A 21,941-nucleotide genomic window follows, 5' to 3' on the forward strand; every position below is an offset into this window, starting at 1 on the left:
TGCTGAAATAAGTAAAAGGTCATAGGTTAATTTCAGTTAGTGATTGGAGCATAATAAACAGAGTTCGGAGTATTACCATTTTGTCCGAGAGATGTCAGGACCTGAAAAAGCAGGAGTTTGTGCAGAGCATGCATGATGCCTGCAAGACAATTGACTTGCCTTTGATCTTCGGGGCATTAAGTCGATCCTTTTATGCAGCACTTGGTCTCATTAAAGGTCCCATGTTTTTGCCATTTCTACTGATCATAATTCCATTGTTGAGGTCTACTAGAATAGATTTACATTGTTCAATGTTCCAAAATCACATTGGTTTTCTCATACAGCATCTCTGTATAGTATGTGTAATCACTCTCTGTCCTACACGGCTTGTTGGAGCTCTTGCACCACCATCCCTATGAGCCCACTGTGCTCTGATTGGTCAGCTCGTCCACTCTGTTCTGATTAGTCAACCACCGTTACAGCGGAACATCAGTGTTTATGTTTTACAATGGCGTTTGTTAGCAACCAGAAAATGACACCAGTAATGACAAACAGATGAGAATGCTGCGTGGGGTCTGGGTGCCGTGTTGGCGGGACGTTGCGGGGCTCGCTGCTCCGCCCTTTGAGGCTCGAGGAGCGGACAGTGTGAGGTGGATTACTGGTGTAGTTTCCTGGTTGCTGTGTGGGGTCTGTGTGCGTGCCATGCCAGCGGACACCGCGGAGCTCAGCCTGAGCACCGCGGTGTCTGCTGGCATGGCACTTGGTCTATATCCAGCATCCAGGGAAACACAGTGGGAAATCCACCTCACACTGTCCGCTCCGGTAGCCTCTGTAGAGCCTGCACTCTACAGAGGGTGTGCCTATTGTTCTATAGCTGTGTGCCAATTGGTCCATTTGGACTTAGTGACGTCAATAGGCCCCGGAAGAAAAACATGGAAAAATAAAAATCTCCAACGAGGCGTTCTGGGGCAGCATAGACACGTCTTTTCTGTGTTAGAGTTTTACTCGCTACAGGGTGTACTTTGAGGGTTTGTGACTTTGCAGACCGTTTACATGCAGAAAAAGCTACATAACACACTACATGTTTTCACTACAGTAAAACATTGTCAAAGAGTGCATCCCACAAAAACATTTCCTGCTTGTAACTAAGCCTTACTTTGACAAATATGTAATATGTAAAAATGTTTGCTGTAATAAATTACTTCGGTCTGACAAATTAAAGGTCCCTGTAAGTATATAATTCTACTAAATTGACCTGATATGAAAAAACACAAAATAACAGAAACATCTCTGACTGTTTTTTAAAATCTTACATGGGTATCTCACAATGTGCTGCTGTGAGCACAAAGTCCCCTCTCACCAGGGCCCCCCCACAGAGGTGGCGTCCTCGGACTTGCAGCGAGGCCATGTACGGTCGAGAATTAGGGGCAGCATCTCTTCCTCCAACAATATAAGAACCATCAGCCCCTGAAATACAAAATCACAATTTATTCATCGCCTGTGTTTATCCAAATTGCTCTCAGTTGGCAGCCAATGCTGATTTATATGTCTCATCTTACCATTAAAGATGAAGAGCAGCAGTAGTAGGGAGCTGGTTGCTACGAATAGACGTTCCCTGGTTCCACCCCTGCACTCTAAAAAGAAATACACCGGCTCTACTTAAATAAATTGAGGTAACCATTTGCATTGATCTTTTTAAGTAGTTCCAACTGAATCGATTATTAAGTTAATCCGAGTACCCATTTTACCTGATTAACTCAATTAGTTCAATACTACAAACAGAATTTGCTTTCACCTTTCACCTAAATTAAGTTGAACCAACTTAATTTTAATCGTAAAGATGTAGTGATATTAAAGTTTTTTTCGATTGCGAACACACATCTTTTTTTAAATTGCTCAGTTTCTCAGAACACTAAACACAATTCACAAAACCACACACCCAAAGTGCAAAACACCTAATCTCTCCTGCTAAATGAAGAACTGCACTCAAAACTACATAAACACTTACCAAATGCAAACTTTTGCACCAAATATAACACACTTCATTCATAATACTAGATTGTTTGACCACCCCACTACACACTGAGCATAATCTAAAGCACTTTCATCTTGTATGGGCTATGCTCTGTACATACTGTAGAGGGTTCTGCAGAGAAAGATTGCTTGCTTATACAGAAATACAGTAAATGAAGAAATACAATTGAGTTGTTGAAAAAAATCACATTTTATTCAAAAATAACATTGTGCAACATGCATCTCAGCACATAGTTACTATGCTTCGGATCTCTCTAAGTGTGATGGCCTTGTTTGACAAAACCAAGTTTGTAACTGCTGCTACCTGTGCCTCATTGAAAATCCTTAGCCTTCCACCTGCACCTCTTTGTTTCTCAGTCCTTCAGATAAACAACAAAGATATAGTGGCTGGTCAGTGTCTGTGTTGCATAAAAGTAAGTTTACCACAGTAAATTGTGCAGGATTGTTGTACAGTTATAGTATGCAACATGCCAACAATTCAATTACAGTAATGAAGTAAATACTTTTCACACAACAGATATAAGCACTGATATATCATGAATTATGCAGAGCTAAAAACTGGTAACTAACCTGTTATCAAGTCTAAGTGTCCGGATTACAGAGGCAACAGTAAATCGGCTTAGATTAGGCTGAACCCTGTGTCCAGCCTCTCTCATCGTCAAACCATGGTTGATAACATTTCATTTCATTCGAGAGTATTCTTCTTTGTCCACTCTCACTCTCACCCCACCTCTTCCTCCTCCTCTCACTCTCAGCCCAGCTCTTCCTCTTCCTCTTGCTCTTGCTTCCATGTTGGCTTCCATTGTTGCTGTAAGAAAGTACTCACCTGTGGTCTTTTTATAATGCTAACATCCTGATTGATGAGCCAACAGGCCAACATGTGTGAGGCATTTTGAATATCAGTGTTTTAAACCTGCTAACACGTGACTTTATGTCAGATTCCTGTGTCTTACGTGAAGAAACGCGTGCAGTGGTTTGCAAAAAGTGCCATGTTGATTTGCAAATTGTGTGAAAAGCTGAAAACTTGTTTAGAGTTTTGGAGATTTGAGCTGATGTTTTGCTCTTTGAGTGTCAGTTAAAGTGGACCTATCATGCTATATTTGAATAATATAGTATAGGACCATACCTATATAAGGCATATTTATACTTTTTTTTTTTCAAAATACCAAACAGATCATGCATTTTAGCCATTTTTGCTCAATTTGACATTTTTTAGCTCTGTTTTTGCAAGGGCAGATTATGTGAGAACAGCACCACCTACAGGCCTGGCATATGTACTACAGCATCTCCAGCGCTTTCGAACGGCTGTGGCTGTCTCCTCCTGATTGGTGGAGTTGGCCCAATAGCCGTAGCGCCACCGTCCTGACGTCAGGACAGTGTTCAAATCTGGATCAGTTTTTATCAGATCCGTTGCAGCCCCTTTTTTAGAGATTTGGGTATGGAGGAAAATAGAGAGGGTTGTGTTTTCTGACACTTGGTGAGTTCCCTGGAACACCGGGGACACATATTCATGTATAAAAGACGTACAAAAGTGCATTTTGCATGATAGGTCCCCTTTAAAATAATTGTGCTTTATGTATAATTTTAGAGTGTTAGCAATCGAGAAAAACTGTAACAGTTTATTTAAAAATGTTATTTACACAATGACCTTTTAAATATGTTCTCAAACATGAAATAAAGTAAATACACAAATGTAAATAAAGGCATGAACCTTTAAATAGCTGTTGGCAGGCCCTCTTTTCTCTCTGTTTCTCCTCTTCAACTTCAGTCAACTCTCAATAATAACATTGACAACAATTCAACAATGGCAACTTTCCACAACTGTGCTATTTCAGATCTCACCTTATATATAAATACATACAGTGAAATATCTAAGAACAATATATAAATAACAAACTGAAACCAATAAACTGGCATATAACAGTCTGAATAATCAGTATTAACGTAGCATCTTTGACACTAACATGTTGAGCCATAACATGAGGCTAATGTGGGCTGTATGTTAACAAAACATCCACATACATATTAACATTACATAACTAACATGCATACTACCTTGACCTTTCTGACAGCATTTACTGTAAGAGGACAGCAGTTTGTTTTTTAGGCTCATTACCTTGGGGCAAGTCTTCATGCCATCCATTAAAGGAGTATTTTTTGAAACGCTTCAGAAGTTTTTAACATCTCTTTTGGGTAGTTTGGACTCAGTGCATATATTAGCCCCATCAGCATGGCTCTTGACGCATCCGGGATTTGAAGGACTTCTGTTCCTTCAATCACTATTCTTGCATCCGCACCCCTGGTCAAGTCAATCTTCAGCACCTCATTGCTAACTTCCACTTCACCATCCTGGTATAAGTAGATTAGAAAATACATTTCAGTGTTTTTTGTGCAATCGGATTCGAAAACATTGCATTGTGTTTCAGGTTAACACAAGTTACAGTTTGATTTAAGCATCGTCTTTACTTACCAAGCTTTCCTTGAAGAGTTCCTCCTTTTCACGAAGACACACCACCAAGCAACGGATAGCTCTCTTTTTTCCACCAAATCATCCTTAAAAGGAGAACATTTTAATGTTGAGAAGGCTTGTTTGCAAAAAAACTAATAAAACATGCCGGGCATTGTCAGTTGTTGTTCATATTTATTTTAATCAGTTTTTATCAAATGTTACGTTAATTCTAACAAGAAAAAAATATATATAAATAAATATATACATACTGTATTACAAATAACCCAAACCTTTGGAGACCATGTTTGAAGGCAAACAAAAAGAGGAAATAACAGGTCAAATCAAGCAAATCCCCCTCTCAGATTCCACAGCAACCAGAAGAACATAAATACTGGCTGGTGATTTGATTAATCAGCTTTGTGATGGAATAAAAAATGCACAGTGCATTTCCTTAGCTGTGGATGAGTCCACTGACACCACTGACAATGCTCAGTTGCTGGTGTTTGTGAGTTTTTATGATGAGGCAAAGGGGGAGTTTGTTGAAGATGTGTTGGGCCTGACGAACCTCAGTGGACACACAAGGGGGCAAGACATTTATAAAGCAATAATGGGAATGCTGAATGAAAGAGGGTGCAGCTGCCTTTATTCATAACTGTGCAGCTCTTACACTGCGACTCTGAGGGATCAAGCACAGACACAATAACAATGAATGTCTTATCGTCTTGGTATACTGCTGTATGCCAGACACGTATGCAAACAGCGTTTGGCTGCCCTTTGCCATTTTTTAGGAAAATAGGAAATAAATAAATAACAATAAATATGATATTAGGAATACTATCATTCACAACCCTTTCTCTTTCCTGAATGATCATTCTCCATAATGTACGTGATTTACCAATAGTAGGACTGTTTCATTTTTAATCTATTATATTACATTATCTTATTTATATCTTGGAACCTGGAATAGCTTCTTAGCGATGTCATAGGACCTTCACTATGGTTTGCTGACGTTATATAGCTTCATTGAGCAATATAGAACATCAAAATGTTATATTTATATATTTTTTAATATTTTAAATAACTTATTTATTTCCTGTTAGGTTAAAACACAACAAGTTAATTTATTTCTTTAATTGTTTTTAACACACTTCTGTAAAAAATCTACTGTTAATCCCCTTGTATGAGTGTCTTGGCTGACCTGCTTCTCTGAATAAGCAGCTCAATAAATAAATATCTGCCTGCACAATCCAATCTGTTTCATTGAATGAATTTAATGAAAGAGAAAACTATATTTGAGAAACATTTTTAATGTTGTTAAAGAGCAAACACTCAGTGACTAAGACACATCATTTTCTACCAAATACAATACAAGTGTGCTGAAGCAAAGCTTTTTGAAATATTGTTACATTTTACAAACATTTCTTCGCTTTAATACAGGCGTTGATCCAGGAACGGTATTTTGAGATATCAATGTAGACGTTGGGTAAACCTGTGAAGGAACAGTCCTCGTTGACAGTCGCAATTCCAACAGCTTTCCCCTTGCACACGAGGGGTCCACCAGCATCACTCTGTGAGCAGGAAATATCTTTATTTGTTAAAAAGATTATGCATGATGTTACACCTTCTTTTGGAATAAGAAACAAATGTATCTAACATACCTTACAAAATCCTCCCTTGTCTGTTGTCTGTTTTCCACCTGTACAGATAGCATTGGCACGAAGTCCAGGAATCTGCACTTTGCAAGCCTTCGGGCTGATGACAGTCACATCCACCACATGGAGCTGATCGTCATGATCAGATCCATCGTTCTTCACTGGACCCCATCCAGCTACTTGGCACTTTTCATTTTCTTTTACATCCGTTTCAGGGTCTTGAAGTTTAATTTCTTTTGGTAGCTTTTCTGGTTTTCCTGAATTTATCTTGAGACGAATAAAATCAAAAAGCAGTTTTTCAAAACACAGTCTTACTCTACATCATATGTCAGGTACAGATTGGTTTGTTGGAGCACATGAGTCACTTAAATAAAGGTTATTACGAGCAGTATTACAGTAAATCAACCGGTTTTTGATTGTGCTGTGTAAATATTATAAGCAGGAATATTTAATACTATTTGCTTCCCCCCGTTTATTTACATTTACCCTCACTGAATTAAACTCAGTTGTTTAATTTTCTTCAAACCAAGGGACTACTGGGCTGAATAAACTTACTTCAATGAGCATGATGTCAGTCCCAATTCCAGGTGGGGGTTTGCATGTGGACATAATGTGTTCTTTTATTTTAAAGCCAGGTTTGCTGAGATGGTGGGTGCCGAGAACAACAAATATTGTTCCGTCTTCATCACTGAAAAAGACATCAGTGAGAGGTTATCGTTGTATTTTGTAAAGTTGTGACAACACAGAAAAAATGAAACATGCTTTTTACATCAAACAACAAAACACTAGCTAGAAAAGGAAGAGCAACTTACAATTTACACCCCCCATGGGTGACAACAAAATGTTTGCTGACAAGGAATCCTCCACATTTGTGTTCACCGTCTTCCTGCACCGATACCATATACTTCATCGAATTATCTGTGGCATTTGTCCCATTTATGATTGTACTTCCAAGTACTGTAATCATATGAATAAAATAACAAAAAGTTTAAACTAGTTATTATCTCATTTGCAGGATGAAGAAAAGTCATCAGAGCAACTTACCGTTTTGATCTTGGCATGCCAGAAGAAAAAGAAGCAGAAGCTTGTAGAGCCCACGCATCGTGGCGACCGGATGATCAGCCCGCTGTCAAGTGGAACCTTTTTACTGCAGAGTTCGAACTACACAATATGATTGCCATCTATTTATCTTCACTTCCAACCACATCCTGCGGGAGATGCTATTTTGCAACATTGAAAAGAACATACATCATGTACATACTATGTGTTAGGACATACATTTATAAATTCCTCCTCTTCCTCCATGTCACTCCCCATCCATTTTCACAAAGATCTTTTATAAAGCTATTACTTGCATCATTTCCTGCCGTTAGTAGGTGAAACTGGCAGGCTGTGTCCAGTAACCAGGACTTTCCCACAAGCATATGTCGAAGTGGATAAGAGTGACCAGCTAGGGGTTTTCTTTTAGCCTGTAAAGCCTACATTTGGTTGCCTCTGTCACATTTTAAAGCCACTATTTCATCGTACACACAGAAACTTATGACTGTTAACCCAATTTTGACATGCAGTGAAATATTGAGGAACATTAAGTCCTTGTGCATTTTCCCCTCTCTCTGTAAATAGCTATTCATATTGAAAACCACACCTATTCCTAACCAGCACTTTTGTAACTGAGCATCATTAGACCTTAATAGTATTTGTTTATGAATCTATTGAAACCTTCACCACATGTTATACTTAATTGATATACTATACTCCACATAATGGCAGAAAGCATTTTTCTATTTATTTGTAATAATGATAATACACTTTATTTATATAGCACCTCTTCAGAACTGCTTTTAATCTGTAATTAATGTTGTGTTTTATATATTTTAAGTGTTTTGTTTTAATGTTTTTTTTTGAGTTTCTAGATAAGCGCTCTTTAAATAAAATGCATTATTATTATTATTATTATTATTATTAATATTATAGAACCTTCAATGCAAGATGCAGCCTAAGGTTCTTTACAGATACAAAATAAAGAAGGAGGAACATAATTAAAAACAAGTTATAAAAAACAGAAAGAGTTATATCACATAACAATAAAACAATACAACATAAACAGTGATACCTCTAAAATTACTCCAAATTAAAGATAGGTCTTCAATTTACTTTTAAAAACTCCAATGGAGTTTGCTGTTCTAAGATCCAATGGGAAAAACATAAAGCAGCCTCCCCAGATGTCTTGTGTATTACTTTAGGTACTTCTAAAAGAAATGCATCGGAGGATCTGAGTGTCCTTGTTGGGTTATCAAAAGAAAGGCAGGCCCTGATGTGTGTAGGGCCCGGGTTATGTAAAGCCTTGTAAATAATTAAAACCATTTTAAAATCAATTCGGAAAGACACCGGTAACCAGTGCAGTGATGCCAGCACAGGGAACATGTGATCCCTTTTTTCTGTGTTTGTTCAAATCCTGGTCGCAGCATTCTGAATTAATTGCAATTTCTTTAAAGATATTTTTGGAGACCACGAGAATTGCAGTAGTCCAAGCGACTATAAAAGCATGTAAAACAATTTCAGCTGAGTTAGATTTCTGATACTGTTTGCCATTTGTTTACATTAGTTAATCATATTGAAGTGCGTTCTATGAGTGTTAAAAGTTGCTTATAATCCGACATTGAAACTATGGTGACGTCACATGGTCAACCTCTCCAAGTGCAGGATCTCATTATTATGATTATTTAAACATACAAAATGAATGTATACTGATGAAATAAACCTTGATAGACCAATCTGTGACACCACAAAGCCTCAATATTACAATGAATGTTTGCTGAAGTAAAACCTTTTCCTAAAAGAGATTCAAACCTCATGTGTTCGGATAAAGAAAAGAGAAAACAACATTTGAGACATTTGCTTTATTTTGCTTTTCCATTAAAGAGTGAACACTGACAGAGCAGCTGAGACACAGCCTCCCCTCCTAAATACATTCAAAGTGTGCTGAAGCAAAGCTTTATGAAATTGTATATTAAGCTTTTTAATTGATGATACTGTTGATCCAGCCAAGGTATTTGGAGATCTCTGTGTAGACGTTGGGATAATTTGGGTAGTCACAGATTCTGTTGTTGTTGAAAGACACAATACCAACAGCTACCCCGTAGCACACCAGAGGACCACCAGAATCACCCTGTGAACAAGGAATATTATTCATTATTGATTATTTTATTTAAGAATTTTAAAGCATTTTTATGCCAGCTTACATTTTACATCAACAAAGAGAAATCATACCTGACAGAAGCCTTTGCTGCTGCCATAACCGCCGGCACAGATAACATCGGAAGGAATACCACCCCATGACTGAGAGCATGTGTTCAGGTTTATGACAGACACATCCACCATCATCAGCCTATCAACAACTCCACCACCAGTCTTTATGAAACCCCATCCAGCTACATGGCAGGTTTTCTTTTCTTGAATGTGCATATTAGACGGAGGAAGGGCAATGATTTGTTTTTTGTTCCCGGCAACTTTCCTCGTCAGCTGGAGAGGAACAACATCTCAAAGTAAATCTCACAAAACTAGCAATGTGTGTAATATAAGATAATGCTTTTTTATTCTTCAGACTTCAATGTAACAAAAAATGACTGAATATGAAGCTGAAAGTTACATTATTAATTTGATCCAAAAAAAATGTGTACTTACTTTGAGGAGCATGATGTCATAACCTTTGTCTACTTGTGTATAGGATCGGTGTTTGTAGCTCTGTTCAATGTATCTTACATTTTCATCACCAACGTTGAGGAGATTGTGAGTGCCAACAACGACCCTGTCCAGTTTCCTGAATGAAAGATTATATTCAATATTGAAAATAACATTAAAAAATAAAGGTGGTTAATATATCTTGAAGACTTTTCAAATTGAATTGAATGATTCAAAGATAGTGGATAAAGGAAGTTATACTCACACGGCGCTACACTGCGCAGCAGTGAGCACAAAGTCTTCGCTGATCAGGAATCCTCCGCACACATGTTTCTCGTTGCTTTGCAGGGAGACTAAAAACTCGAATGTATCATCTGGGGCTATTTCTTTTTTGTTTGTTATGCTACACCCATCTGCTGAAATAAGTAAAGAGTCATAGGTTAATTTCAGGTAATGATTGGAGCATAACAAACAGAGTTCGGAGTATTACCATTTTGTCCGAGAGATGTCAGGACCTGAAAAAGCAGGAGTTTGTGCAGAGCATGCATGATGCCTGCAAGACAATTGACTTGCCTTTGATCTTCGGGGCATTAAGTTGATCCTTTTATGCAGCACTTTGTCACATTAAAGGTCCCATGTCATGGCCATTTCTACTGATCATAATTCAATTGTTGAGGTCTACTAGAATAGATTTACATTGTTCAATTTTCCAAAACCACATTTGTTTTCTCATACAGCATCTCTGTATAGTATGTGTATTCACTCTCTGTCCTCCACGCCTTGTTGGAGCTCCTGCCCCCCCCTCCCTATGAGCCCACTGTGCTCTGATTGGTCAGCTCGCCCACTCTGTTCTGATGAGTCCACCACCGTTACAGCGGAACATCAGTGTTTATGTTTTACAATGGCGTTTGTTAGCAACCAGAAAAGGACACCAGTTATAACAAACATGAGATTGCTGCGTGGGGTCGCTGCTCCGCCCTGTGAGGCTCGAGGAGAGGACAGTGTGAGGTGGATTACTGGTGTTGTTTCCTTGTTGCTGCGTGGGGTCTGCGTGCCATGCCAGCGGTCACCGCGGAGCACCGCGGTGACCGCTGGCATGGCACTTGGTCTATATCCAGCATCCAGGGAAACACAGCGGGAAATCCACTTCACACTGTCCTCTCCTCGAGCCTCACAGGGCGGACTCGTGAGCTGCTCGGGAGTCCACCTTGGCAGAGGGTGTGCCTATTGTTCTATAGCTGCGCCAATTGGTCCATTTGGACTTAGTGACGTCAATAGGCCCCGGAATGGAAATGGAAAAAGAAAAATGTACAACGAGGCGTTCTGGGGCAGCATAGACACGTCTTTTCTGTGTTAGAGTTTTACTCGCTACAGGGTGTACTTTGAGGGTTTGTGACTTTGCAGACTGTTTACATGCCGAAAAAGCTGCATAACACACAAGGGGACGGGTAATAACCGGAAAAGCAAATGATGGGACCTTTAACACATCGATTATTTTGAATTCTGACCACATCCACATGCAATGTTTGCCTGCAAGTTTGCACTAACATATTTCATTAGTCCCCATTTTGCCGTTGTTTTTATTTGTTAAAGCAGCCCACTCAAACATTTCTTGTGAAATCTGCAACAAACCAGCTGAACCACAGAAACTGGTTTCCTGCTTCACTTCTGAGCTAACATCAAAGTTGTAAAACAAATACTATTTAATCACTTTGATCATCATTTCACAGAAAAATGATCTAAATGTAAAATCTAAATTGGGGGTGAATGGCCGCTTCCTTCATATCAATCCAAACTGTATCCGCAAAGTCTTGAGACTGCATGTGACACGGTTGCTTAAGGTGACAAAATCTATCCACAGACACACGAGTACTAGGTATATGTTAATTTAGTAGAGTCCTTTTCATTTGCTCTATACAAATAACATTTATGATAAATATAATCTTAAATTATAAGACCCTGTTCTCTATTAAAAGCTAACATGTTGGGGACATGACCAAGTGATGCGACTGCATTCATCAAAATCTGCTCATATCTTTAAAACTTAAATGATCTGCACAGCCACATTTAATGTTCAATGTTTCCAGACAGACATGAATTAATCTAATGTTACAGGCAGATTGGAAACCAGGCATAACAGTTATGGTTGAAAGGATATTGAAAAAATAAACAAAATGAATATGCAGTGCAAATGTTAGGCCTTTACTCGAATATGGAGATTTCTTAAAAGGCCCAACCAGTCACTTAATGACATTAATAACTAAGGATTTCATGTCTTGTAAGAAAGTAAATTATAATAAAGATACAAATGTATGTAAATGTGCTCTTTCTAAAGAATAAAAAACACTTCATTCAAGGCCGCATTACAAAGATGATATCCGGCACCTGCCCTCGGCATATATACGTTTTTAATATTATGTTGTTTGGCACCTATAACTCTCCTTATTTCTTAGTGATACCTTTTGTATTTGGCTATTGTGTTTCTGATTTGAAGGTATTTTATCCTGGGGTTATTTCGTGACCTTGGCGTTTCTGTTTCCTGTTTTATTTTGTAAAAAGCACTCACCTTGTTTCATTGACTTCCTGTTTATGTGGTTTCCCACTTTATGTGAGTGTTGGCCTCGTCCTGATTGGATCCACCTGTGTGTATCTTGAATCATGAACTGAATGCCTGCAATAGAATTGTTCCAGTAATCTACAGGGTCGTTGGACAGCTACAGTGACCTCTTGCCTAGCATTTAGGGCAGGGTTAGTGAGCATGGGCAAATCAATGGTAACATCAGCTGTGCCACTGATTTTAATGATGTCTCAAAGTGAGGTGTTCATACTTTATCTGTGAAAACATTCATGAAATACGCCCTTTTTTAAAAGGATGGTTGGATTACAAAACACGTGTAACTTGCATGTCCAAAACAGGCTTTCATAATAGATGGAAGAAACTTTTAGTGTTAAAGACAACGGCCATATTGAGGCCCACAACGCTTTAAGGGTTAAAACTGCTGTATGTGTCACAGGGTACAAGATTACAATTAAATGTTAAAGTTGTTTAGCAAAGGTGGACATTTTGAAAAAAAAGCTACGAATAGACGTTTCCTGGTTCCACCCCTGGTACATTGCAGCCTCTGTCAGAAGTGTGTGTGTGTGTGTGTGTGTGTGTGTGTGTGTGTGTGTGTGTGTGTGTGTGTGTGTGTGTGTGTGTGTTTGTGTGTGTGTGTGTGTGTGTGTGTGTGTGTGTGTGAGACGATCCATGTTGGCATGTTTTCATGTTTTGTTTTAATGAGCAATTTGGTTGGTAGACTAGTAAAATGCAACTGTAAGATACCCATATTCATTAAAGTGACAGAGACAAAAGTATGTGTGTGTGTGTGTGTGTGTGTGTCGAATTCTTACAAACTTGTGTTTCATTTTAATGTTAGTGCTTAGATTTATTTCTTGCAAATTGTTGAAAGAATGATTTATTTCCTCTTTTCACTAGTTTACATCACATGTATGTGAACAAGAGCTTCATTGAAGAAATAATGTGGTTTAGTGTAATGCAACACATGGTAGACAGAAACGCTCTGCTCTAACATGTAACTGAGTTCCTCAGTTATGTTGAAAATATTTTCAAATTCTCCTGTTGAAACTGCAGTAAATGTCAATATAAAACTGCCATTTTAAGAATCAAGTATCACTGTTTTGATTACTAAACACTAGAAATATATATTTTGCATTTGTCATAATGACTTAAATACCATTTTGTGTACCCTGTTGAAGACCGTTACCATAGGAAACAAATACTACAATATTTTGAATTTGGTTTTGTTTTTTATCAAATGTTCGTATTTATTCATCATTATTTAGATGAATTAATGAGGACATGGTTCATGTGTGCCTCGCGTGACACAGCCTAATCAAACATTTCTTTGACTTGTGTGACAAACTAGCTGAACCTCAGTAACCACAGTTTCCAACCTCAGATATGAGTGTTGATGTCAGAAGACACCACACTCATATCTTCAAGTAAAGTGTCATACAACGTGTCTTATCGTCTTGGTATACTGCTGTATGCCAGAGACACGTATGCAAACAGCGTTTCAAGTGGCTGCCCTTTGCCATTTTTTAGGAAAATAGGAAATAAATAAATAACATACAATATAATATTACGATTACTATCATTCACAACCTTTTCTCTTTCCTGAATGATCATTCTCCATAATGTACGTGATTTACCAATAGTAGGACTGTTTCATTTTGAATCTATTATATTACATTATCTTATTTATAGTCTAATGGGATGGCATTCATATCTTGGAACCTGGAATAGCTTCTTAGCAATGTCATAGGACCTTCACTATGGTTTGCTGACGTTATATAGCTTCATTGAGCAATATAGAACATCAACATGTTATATACATTATATTTATATATTTTTAAATATTTAAAATAACTTATTTATTTCCTGTTAGGTTAAAACACAAGTTAATTTATTTATTTCATTGTTTTTAACACACTTCTTCTGTAAAAAATCTTCTGTTAATCCCCTTGTATGAGTGTCTTGGCTGACCTGCTTCTCTGACTAAGCAGCTCAATAAATAAATATCTGCCTGCACAATCCAATCTGTTTCATTGAATGAAAGAGAAAACGATATTTGAGAACATTTTTTAATGTTGCCATTGCATTAAAGAGCAAACACTCAGTGACTAAGACACATAATTTTCTACCAAATACAATACAAGTGTGCTGAAGCAAAGCTTTTTGAAATATTGTTACTATCCTTTCAAACATTTCTTCGCTTTAATACAGCGGTTGATCCAGGAACGGTATTTTGAGATATCAATGTAGACGTTGGGTAAACCTGTGAAGGAACAGTCCTCGTTGACAGTCGCAATTCCAACAGCTTTCCCCTTGCACACGAGGGGTCCACCAGCATCTCTCTGTGAGCAGGAAATATCTTTATTTGTTAAAAAGATTATGCATGATGTTATACCTTCTTTTGGAATAAGAAACAAATGTATCTATGAAACATACCTTACAAAATCCTCCCTCGTCTGTTGTCTGTTTTCCACCTGCACAGATAGCATTGGCACGAAGTCCAGGAATCTGATCTTTGCAAGCCTCCGGGCTGATGACAGTCACGTCCACCACATGGAGCTTATCGACAGGATCATTGTCATCGTTCTTCACTGGACCCCATCCAGCTACTTGGCACTTTTCTTTAACATCCGTTTCAGGGTCTTGAAGTTGAATTTCTTTTGGTAGCTTTTCTGGTTTTTTTGAATTTATCTTGAGACGAATAAAATCAAAAAGCAGTTTTTCAAAACACAGTCTTACTCTACATCAAATGTCAGGTACAGATTGGTTTGTTGGAGCACATGAGTCACTTAAATAAAGGTTATTACGAGCAGGATTACAGTAAATCAACCGGTTTTTGGTTGTGCTGTGTAAATATTATAAGCAGGAATATTTCATACTATTTGCTTCCCCCCGTTTATTTACATTTACCCTCACTGAATTAAACTCAATTGTTTAATTTTCTTCAAACCAAGGGACTACTGGGCTGAATAAACTTACTTCAATGAGCATGATGTCAGTCCCAATTCCAGGTGGGGGTTTGCATATGGATTTAAAGTGTTCAATTATTTTAGAGCCAGGTTTGTTGAGATCGTAGGTGCCGAGAACAACCATTACTTTTCCGTCTTTATCACTGAAAAAGACATCAGTGAGAGGTTATCGTTGTATTTTGTAAAGTTGTGACAACACAGAACAAATGAAACATGCTTTTTACATCAAAGAACAAAACATTAGCTAGAAAAGGAGGATTAACTTACAATTTACACCCCCCATGGGTGACAACAAAATGTTTGCTGACAAGGAATCCTCCACATATGTGTTCATCGTCTTCCTGCACCGATACCATATACTTCATCAAATTACCTTTGGCATCTGTCCCATTTATGATTGTACTTCCAAGTACTGTAATCATATGAATAAAATAACAAAAAGTTAAAACTAGTTATTATCTCATTTGCAGGATGAAGAAAAGTCATCAGAGTAATTTACCGTTTTGATCTTGGCATGCCAGAAGAAAAAGAAGCAGAAACTTGTAGAGCCCACGCATCGTGGCGACAGGATGATCAGCCCGCTGTCAAGTGGAACCTTTTTACTGCAGAGTTCGAACTACACAATATGATTGCCATCTATTTATCTTCACTTCCAACAGCATCCTGCGGGAGATGCTATTTTGCAACATTGAAAATAACATACATCATGTACATACTATGTGTTAGGGCATTTATTTATAAAAGAGGCGTGTGGTGCTTTGGCGCAGTGGATAGAGCCTTGGTATGGGGGTCAGATGGTCACAGGTTCAAACCCCACTGTAGTCAGCATGATGTTGTGTCCCTGTGCAAGACACTTCACCCCAAATTGCTCCTGTGGAGATTGTCCACAGTATTGAGTATGTACATCGCTTTGGATAAAAGCGTCTAACAAATAACATGTAATGTAATAAATTCCTCCTCTTCCTCCATGTCACTCCCCATCCATTTTCACAAAGATCTTTTATAAACCTATTACTTGCATCATTTCCTGTGTCAGTGTGGCGATGCAGTTGTTTTGACATGTGTATAATTTCAAATGTATTTCTTAATTTGTTCAGCTTTATTTCTATTGATATTGGCACAAAATAAATACTTTAACATGTAAATGGAAGGAGTTATTTACATACCAGTTGTTTTTTTAGTATTGTGGATTTGGACCAAATTGTCAGTAAAGGTTATGCATTAACGTCCTTTACCCACCCGAACGGGCCCCCCTCAGTCAGGACTTTCCCACAAGCATATGTCGAAGTGGATAAGAGTGACCAGCTAGGGGTTTTCTTTTAGCCTGTAAAGCCTACATTTGGTTGCCTCTGTCACATTTTAAAGCCACTATTTCATCGTACACACAGAAACTTATGACTGTTAACCCAATTTTGACATGCAGTGAAATATTGAGGAACATTAAGTCCTTGTGCATTTTCCCCTCTCTCTGTAAATAGCTATTCATATTGAAAACCACACCTTTTCCTAACCAGCACTTTTGTAACTGAGCATCATTAGACCTTAATAGTATTTGTTTATGAATCTATTGAAACCTTCACCACATGTTATACTTAATTGATATACTGTACACCACATAATGGCAGCAAGCATTTTTCTATTTATTTATAATAATGATAATACACTTTATTTATATAGCACATCTTCAGAACTGCTTTTAATCTGTAATTAATGTTGTGTTTTATATATTTTAAGTGTGTTGTTTTAATTATGTTTTTACTTATTTTTGTTACTGTGTAAAGTGTCTTTGAGTTTCTATATAAACGCTCTTTAAATAAAATGCATTATTATTATTATTATTATTATTATCATTATTATAGAACCTTCAATGCAAGATGCAGCCTAAGGTGTTTTACAGATACAAAATAAAAAAGGAGGAACATCATTAAAAACAACTTATAAAAAACAGAAAGAGTTATATCACATAACCATAAAACAATAAAACATAAACAGTGATACCTCTAAAATTACTCCAAATTAAAAGATAGGTCTTCAATTTACTTTTAAAAACTCCAATGGAGTTTGCTGTTCTAAGATCCAATGGGAAAAACATAAAGCAGCCTCCTCAGATTTATTGTGTATTACTTTAGGTACTTCTAAAAGAAATGCATCGGAGGATCTGAGTGTCCTTGTTGGGTTATCAAAAGAAAGGCAGTCCCTGATGTGTGTAGGGCCCGGGTTATGGAAAGCCTTGTAAATAATTAAAAGCATTTTAAAATCAACTCGGAAAGACACCGGTAACCAGTGCAGTGATGCCAGCACAGGGAACATGTGATCCCTTTTTTCTGTGTTTGTTAAAATCCTGGTCGCAGCAATCTGAATTAATTGCAATTTCTTTAAAGATTTTTTTGGAGACCACGAGAATTGCAGTAGTCCAAGCGACTAGTAATAAAAGTATGAAAAACAATTTCAGCTGAGTTAGATTTCTGATACTGTTTGCCATTTGTTTACATTAGTTAATTCTATTGAAGTGCGTTCTATGAGTGTTAAAAGTTGCTTATAATCCGACATTGAAACTATGGTGACGTCACATGCTCAACCTCTCCAAGTGCAGGATCTCATTATTATGATTATTTAAACATACAAAATGAATGTATACTGATGAAATAAACCTTGATAGACCAATCTGTGACACCACAAAGCCTCAATATTACAATGAATCTTTGCTGAAGTAAAACCTTTTCCTAAAAGAGATTCAAACCTCATGTGTTCGGATAAAGAAAAGAGAAAACAACATTTGAGACATTTGGTTTATTTTGCTTTTCCATTAAAGAGCGAACACTGACAGAGCAGCTGAGACACAGCCTCCCCTCCTAAATACATTCAAAGTGTGCTGAAGCAAAGCTTTATGAAATTGTATATTAAGCTTTTTAATTGATGATACTGTTGATCCAGCCAAGGTATTTGGAGATCTCTGTGTAGACGTTGGGTTTAGTTGGGTAGTTACATATTCTGCCGTAGTTGTAAGACACAACACCAACAGCTATCCCGTAGCACACCAGAGGACCACCAGAATCACCCTGTGAACAAGGAATATTATTCATTATTGATTATTTTATTTAAGATTTTTAAAGCATTTTTATACCAGCTTACATTTGACATCAACAAAGAGAAATCATACCTGACAGATGCCTTTGTGGCTGCCATAACCGCCGGCACAGATAACATCGGAAGGAACAGAAGGACCCCATGACTTAGAGCATGTCTCCAGGCTTACAGTATGACAGACACATCCACCTCCATCAGCCTATCAACAACTCCACCACCAGTCTCTGTGTTACCCCATCCAGCTACATGGCAGGTTTTCTTTTCTTGAATGTTCATATTAGAAGGAGGAAGGGCAATGATTTGTTTTTTGTTCCCTGCAACTTTCCTCGTCAGCTGGAGATGAACAAAATCTCAAAGTAAATCTCACAAAACTAGCAATGTGTGTAATATAAGATACTACTTTTTTATTCTTCAGACTTCAATGTAACAAAAAATGGCTGAATATGAAGCTGAAAGTTACATTATTAATTTGATCCAAAAAAAAAGTGTACTTACTTTGAGGAGCATGATGTCATTACCTCCGTCTAGATGGGTATACTGTCCGTGATTGTAGCTCTGTTCAATGCATATTACATTTTCATCACCAACGTTGAGGAGATCGTGAGTGCCAACAATGACCCTGACCGGTTCCCTGAATCTAAGATAATATTCAATATTGAAGATAATATTTAAAAATAAAGGTGGTTAATATATCTTGAAGACTTTTCAAATTGAATGATTCAAAGATAGCGGATAAAGGAAGTTATACTACCATCTGCTGAAATAAGTAAAAGGTCATAGGTTAATTTCAGTTAAGGATTGGAGCATAATAAACAGAGTTCGGAGTATTACCATTTTGTCCGAGAGATGTCAGGACCTGAAAAAGCAGGAGTTTGTGCAGAGCATGCATGATGCCTGCAAGACAATTGACTTGCCTTTGATCTTCGGGGCATTAAGTCGATCCTTTTATGCAGCACTTTGTCTGATTAACAAATCGATTATTTTGAATTCTGACCACATCCACATGCAATGTTTGCCTGCAAGTTTGCACTAACATATTTAGTCCCCATTTTGCAATTGTTTTTTTTTTGTTAAAGCAGCCCACTCAAACATTTATTGTGAAATCTGCAACAAACCAGCTGAACCACAGAAACTGGTTTCCTGCTTCACTTCTGAGCTAACATCAAAGTTGTGAAACAAATACTATTTAATCACTTTGATCATAATTTCACAGAAAAATGATCTAAATGTAAAATCTAAATTGGGGGTGAATGGCCGCTTCCTTCATATCAATCCAAACTATATCCGCAAAGTCTTGAGACTGCATGTGACACGGTTGCTTAAGGGGACAAAATCTATCCACAGACACACGAGTACTAGGTATATGTTAATTTAGTAGAGTCCTTTTCATTTGGCTCTACAGTATACAAATAACATTTATGATAAATATAATCTTAAATTATAAGACCCTGTATTAAAAGCTAACATGTTGGGGACATGACCAAGTGATGCGACTGCATTCATCAAAATCTGAACATTTAAAACTGAAATGATCTGCACAGCCACAGTTAATGTTCAATGTTTCCAGACAGACATGAATTAATCTAATGGTACAGGCAGATTGGCAACCAGGCATAACAGTTATGGTTGAAAGGATATTGAAAAAATAAACAAAATGAATATGCAGTGCAAATGTTAGGCCTTTACTCGAATATGAAGATTTCTTAACCCTTATGCTGTGTTCGGGTCTCCCGTGACCTGTTTCAAGTTAAAATTATATAATAACTACGCTCTAGTTTTTTTGATCGGAACAAGGCTTCATGATATCCTCCACGGCTTTATAAACACTACAAAACAGATTTTGACAATTTTAGCCAAGTCTGAAGGTCTCTAAAAAAAAAGTGAATAATTTCCTGTTCTGGTCTGGGGAGACCCAGCAGCATTGTTGTGGGTCACTCGGAGTCAAATTTGGCCCAATCAAGATTCATCTTTGACCTTACACACCCCACCCCCACCCCCTTCATCTCCACCTTTCTCAAAGAATATGCACACTAACACTTGAACCTGAACACGCACATGCACATGTGCAATATGTGTTTTGGGGCCAGGGCCGGCCCATAGCACTGGCGACATAGGCGGTCGCCTAGGGCGCCAGATCTGGGGGGGGGGCGCTGCGCTGGTAGCTCTGGGAGGGAAAACATTTTTTTTTACTGCTGGCTCATCCTAATTTTCAGCCTTGATGTAACAACATTCATAATTAAGTCAAGGTAACACCCTTTTCACCCCGGTTACACTTTTCATTTGCCCTGTACGATGGGCGCTGTAAGTGATGAAAGTGGGGGATGTTGACTTATCTGGCGCCCGCACAGGGTTGGGTTGTAACGTAATACATGTAACGGCGTTACGTAATCAGAATACAAAAATCAAGTAACTGTATTCAGCTCGTGTTACATTTGAAAAACGAGTAATCTGATTACAGTTACTTTCGTAAACCTGAAGTGAATACATTTTGGATTACTTATTGGAATTATTGGTGGAAAGATTTCCTCACAACTTTTAATATTCATTACTAAAGGTACAGCCGAATCATCACAGCGCACAAAACCTATTACCGCTGCAGATGGACCAAAAAAGGGAGCGTTTGAAAAAGATGTGCGGGTCCGCTCAGTGAAACAATAACAACGAAACATGGAGGAACAAAAGTCTGCGTTTAAATCGTGGCGATATCGACACCACTTCGAATTTAAACAAGACCATGAATATCACGGTCCAGTGTACCTTGTGTTTTCCAACCATCAATACAATGTCTGCATCAAAGGACTCCACGTCTAATCTTAAAAAACACTTGGAGGTAAGTCAACGGTTGCTTTTGCTCTCTTTATTGTTGAAATGATATGAAGTCCGTTATCCCGACTTCGACAAAGTTACCTTACTGTTTTATAAAAGGGAAAAAAAACACACACACACACACACACACACACACACACACACACACACACACACACACACACACACACACACACACACACACACACACACACACACACACACACACACACACACACACACACACACACACAATGCACCTTGGCAGGCACGTGCACACATAGACATCAAAGTGGGCTTGAGCCCCTGCCCTTTTTCTTCCTCCAGAGAAAGTGCCCTTTCCCCCCCCTTTTTTAATTTTTTTTTAATTAATATATATCTACTGCTGTTTGCGCACAGTTTCCCTTTCCAAAAATACACCAAGAGTGCGGAAAACTTAAATTAATCTATTTATTTAAAATGTGAAATGTTACCAATATACCCACGGACCACTAGGGGGCGCTCACGGACCACCAGTGGTAGTAACAGCTAACACAAGGGTTAAAAGGCCCAATCACTTAATGACATTAATAACTAAGGATTTCATGTCTTGTAAGAAAGTAAATTCTAATAATTAAAAGATAAAAATGTATGTAAATGTCGTCTTTCTAAAGAATAAAAAACACTTCCTTCCAGGCCGCATTACAAACTAGATATCCGGCAACTGCCCT

The 21,941-nt window shown here is 37.9% G+C and overlaps 3 protein-coding genes and 1 pseudogene across 3 annotated transcripts in view; all 4 read right to left on the reverse strand.

Annotated features, from left to right (window-relative positions):
• The window catches only part of LOC117496133 (elastase-1-like), a 43,253-nt gene that overhangs the window by 8,381 nt on the left and 12,931 nt on the right, over window positions 1-21,941 (reverse strand). The gene's annotated exons all lie outside the window — the stretch shown is intronic.
• On the reverse strand, window positions 5,760-7,320 carry LOC117496127 (granzyme K-like). The gene is made up of 5 exons (XM_034147830.1): window positions 7,159-7,320; window positions 6,927-7,071; window positions 6,670-6,802; window positions 6,121-6,381; window positions 5,760-6,030 (listed from the first exon to the last, which is right to left on the reverse strand). Exons 1-5 carry the CDS (start codon window positions 7,214-7,216, stop codon window positions 5,872-5,874), a joined length of 756 nt encoding a protein of 251 aa, XP_034003721.1. The 5' UTR covers window positions 7,217-7,320; the 3' UTR covers window positions 5,760-5,871.
• On the reverse strand, window positions 14,432-15,974 carry LOC117496131 (complement factor D-like). The gene is made up of 5 exons (XM_034147834.1): window positions 15,839-15,974; window positions 15,607-15,751; window positions 15,350-15,482; window positions 14,807-15,061; window positions 14,432-14,712 (listed from the first exon to the last, which is right to left on the reverse strand). The coding sequence occupies exons 1-5, from the start codon at window positions 15,894-15,896 to the stop codon at window positions 14,548-14,550; spliced, it is 756 nt and encodes a 251-aa protein (XP_034003725.1). The 5' UTR covers window positions 15,897-15,974; the 3' UTR covers window positions 14,432-14,547.
• Window positions 18,133-18,954, reverse strand: LOC117496136 (annotated as a pseudogene).

Source organism: Trematomus bernacchii, unplaced genomic scaffold, assembly GCF_902827165.1.
Source record: "Trematomus bernacchii unplaced genomic scaffold, fTreBer1.1, whole genome shotgun sequence".
In the NCBI taxonomy this organism is placed as follows: Eukaryota; Metazoa; Chordata; class Actinopteri; order Perciformes; family Nototheniidae; genus Trematomus; species Trematomus bernacchii.